Source organism: Protobothrops mucrosquamatus, unplaced genomic scaffold, assembly GCF_001527695.2.
Source record: "Protobothrops mucrosquamatus isolate PMUCROS unplaced genomic scaffold, P.Mucros_1.0 scaffold1586, whole genome shotgun sequence".
In the NCBI taxonomy this organism is placed as follows: Eukaryota; Metazoa; Chordata; class Lepidosauria; order Squamata; family Viperidae; genus Protobothrops; species Protobothrops mucrosquamatus.
In genome coordinates this window covers 44,566-46,684 of record NW_015387749.1, presented here as the reverse complement: position 1 = coordinate 46,684, position 2,119 = coordinate 44,566, and the positions used below count along the sequence as shown (strand labels likewise).

The following is a 2,119-nucleotide window of genomic DNA, read 5'->3' as shown; positions in this document are numbered from 1 at the left end:
TTCTCCTCCTCCTTTACCATTCTTACTAAGGAAGCTTGTATTATATGTTGATGCAAATATGAGTTAGATGTAACATTCCTTTCTTCAGAACCTATTTTCAATGCTTCATAAAATGAACAATTTTAGATTACTACTATGTATTAAATCTGTTTGCTATTGTCCTTCCTTCTTTTTGTTTCTGCAGGTGTGGAACGCAGTCCAAGTGAGATGGATGATGGCTATGCTGATGTTACTAGCGTTATTTTTTCTCCATACGCTACTGGCATACTGCAATACTCAGAGGAGGACTTCAATAAGCTGATAAATTTAACCCAGTATAATATTCTGAACAATGAACATATGATTCTTCAGGCTTTACGGACAGCAATTGAAAGAAAAAAGCAGCAGAATTTCCGTTCCTCTTTTTAATCCTTTCCAGTGCTTTCCCCATATTTTCTAAACAGGTTTAATTTCTTTGTGCTACTGACCAGTAATAAACACATGGGAAATAGGATAGGCATCAGATTTAGAAAAATCAGTTTGGAACAGAATTTAAAGCTGTCTGAGGTGAAGGAGAGCTTACTGAAATTAATTCAATCCATTTGATGTGATCAATACATTTATTTGGCATGTCCTCCCCCTTCAAAAGTGCTTTATCTTTGTTCATATGCAAATATGAACAGATATATTGAGAGATAGTGCTCAGAAATTATGTATTCACAACTTGCTTTACAAAATGGAATTAGAATAAAAATTTAAATTATAATCCAGCATATTATAAGCTTTATTGAAGTACAGGCATTAAAGGGCAAAGGATTCTGAATTTCAAGTTTGGGACTTACTTTATAAATTTGAAGATGACTGTACTAAGTGAAGATATGTATTTATATATCAGATATGCGGGTATGGATAAGATACACTTACAAATCAAACATAGATTTTAAAACCAAAATAATGATTTTGCAACTGTTCAGCACCCAAACTGCAGCTGTGAATTTCTGATATTTTTATTTCCATCCTTGCCCAAGATAGGCTGGAATCATTATGAGGGAGGGGTCATCCTGCCCAAAATATCTACCACCAGAAATCCTGTTTTTTCCAACAATTTTTGAGAAGGTTGAGTATCCCAAAGATGCTTTTCCAAAAGGCAACTGGATTTTCTTGACTTTTTTCCTTGAAAACATTTCACTTCTCATACAAGAAGCTTCTGCAGTTCACTGAGTACAGATAGTCCTTGACTTACAACAGTTCATTTAGTGACTATTTAAAGTTACTACGGCATTGAAAAAAGTGACTTATAACTATTTTTCACACTTATGACCATTGCAGCATCTCCATGGTCATATGATTTACATTCAGATGCTTGACAACCGACTCACATTTATGACTAGATTCACACAGAGCCTGTTTGGTGGCATTTGTGTTACCAATATTTGGGCAAAGAGAAGTAGATTTCATGGCTGTTGCTCAACTGAGAAACACTTGGTTGCTATCAGACAGGAGCCACCTGTCACATGAGTTATTAGGAACAGAAAATGTGGAAATGCCCAAAATATGTATCTAAAACTACTAGCCAAGAGGCAGAAAACATGGAGTTATCTGGGGTTTGAGTAGATGCTGATGAGCAGAATATTGGAGAGGATTTGTATATAGTACTTTGTTTTCAAAAAGAGTTTAAATGTTCCATTTAACCGTTTAAAAAAAATCCAGAATAGTGTTTGATTTTCAAAAGCTACTAATGTGACTTGCAATGTCAGGGCTTATTTGATTTTCAGAATAGTTTCCTGTCTCAGTTTGGGGGCTGGCATTAACTTGTAAAGACTTTCATCATTGGGGCTACAGATTCTGAAGGAAGACCAGTTTATATCAAGAATACCTCAATGAGGGATTGCCTGGTGCAAGATTAGTGAGATATTCTTGGGACTGACTGAATTTTATTTTCAATGCCAGGCAAAGAATTGTTTATCCTCCCAGCACTTTTAATCAATTATTGTATTAATCTCAAACAAATCTTAGAAATTTCTGCTGCTTAGAAACTCCTCAGGTTCCTCCATTTATTGTTTTACCATTTGTGTGTCATGTCTCTTAATTATTATATTGTTTGTTAACTTATTCAGAATGTCATTAGATGCTCTTAGTA

The 2,119-nt window shown here is 34.7% G+C and overlaps 1 protein-coding gene across 1 annotated transcript in view; it reads left to right on the top strand.

Annotated features, from left to right (window-relative positions):
* Nucleotides 1–408, top strand: part of LOC107293326 (cytosolic phospholipase A2 epsilon-like) — a 36,903-nt gene extending 36,495 nt beyond the window's left edge. Inside the window, exon 19 of the mRNA XM_029285374.1 lies at nt 185–408. Coding sequence (XP_029141207.1) covers nt 185–408 — 224 coding nt within the window. The remainder of the gene's footprint in view (nt 1–184) is intronic.
* Nucleotides 409–2,119: the final 1,711 nt, after the last annotated feature.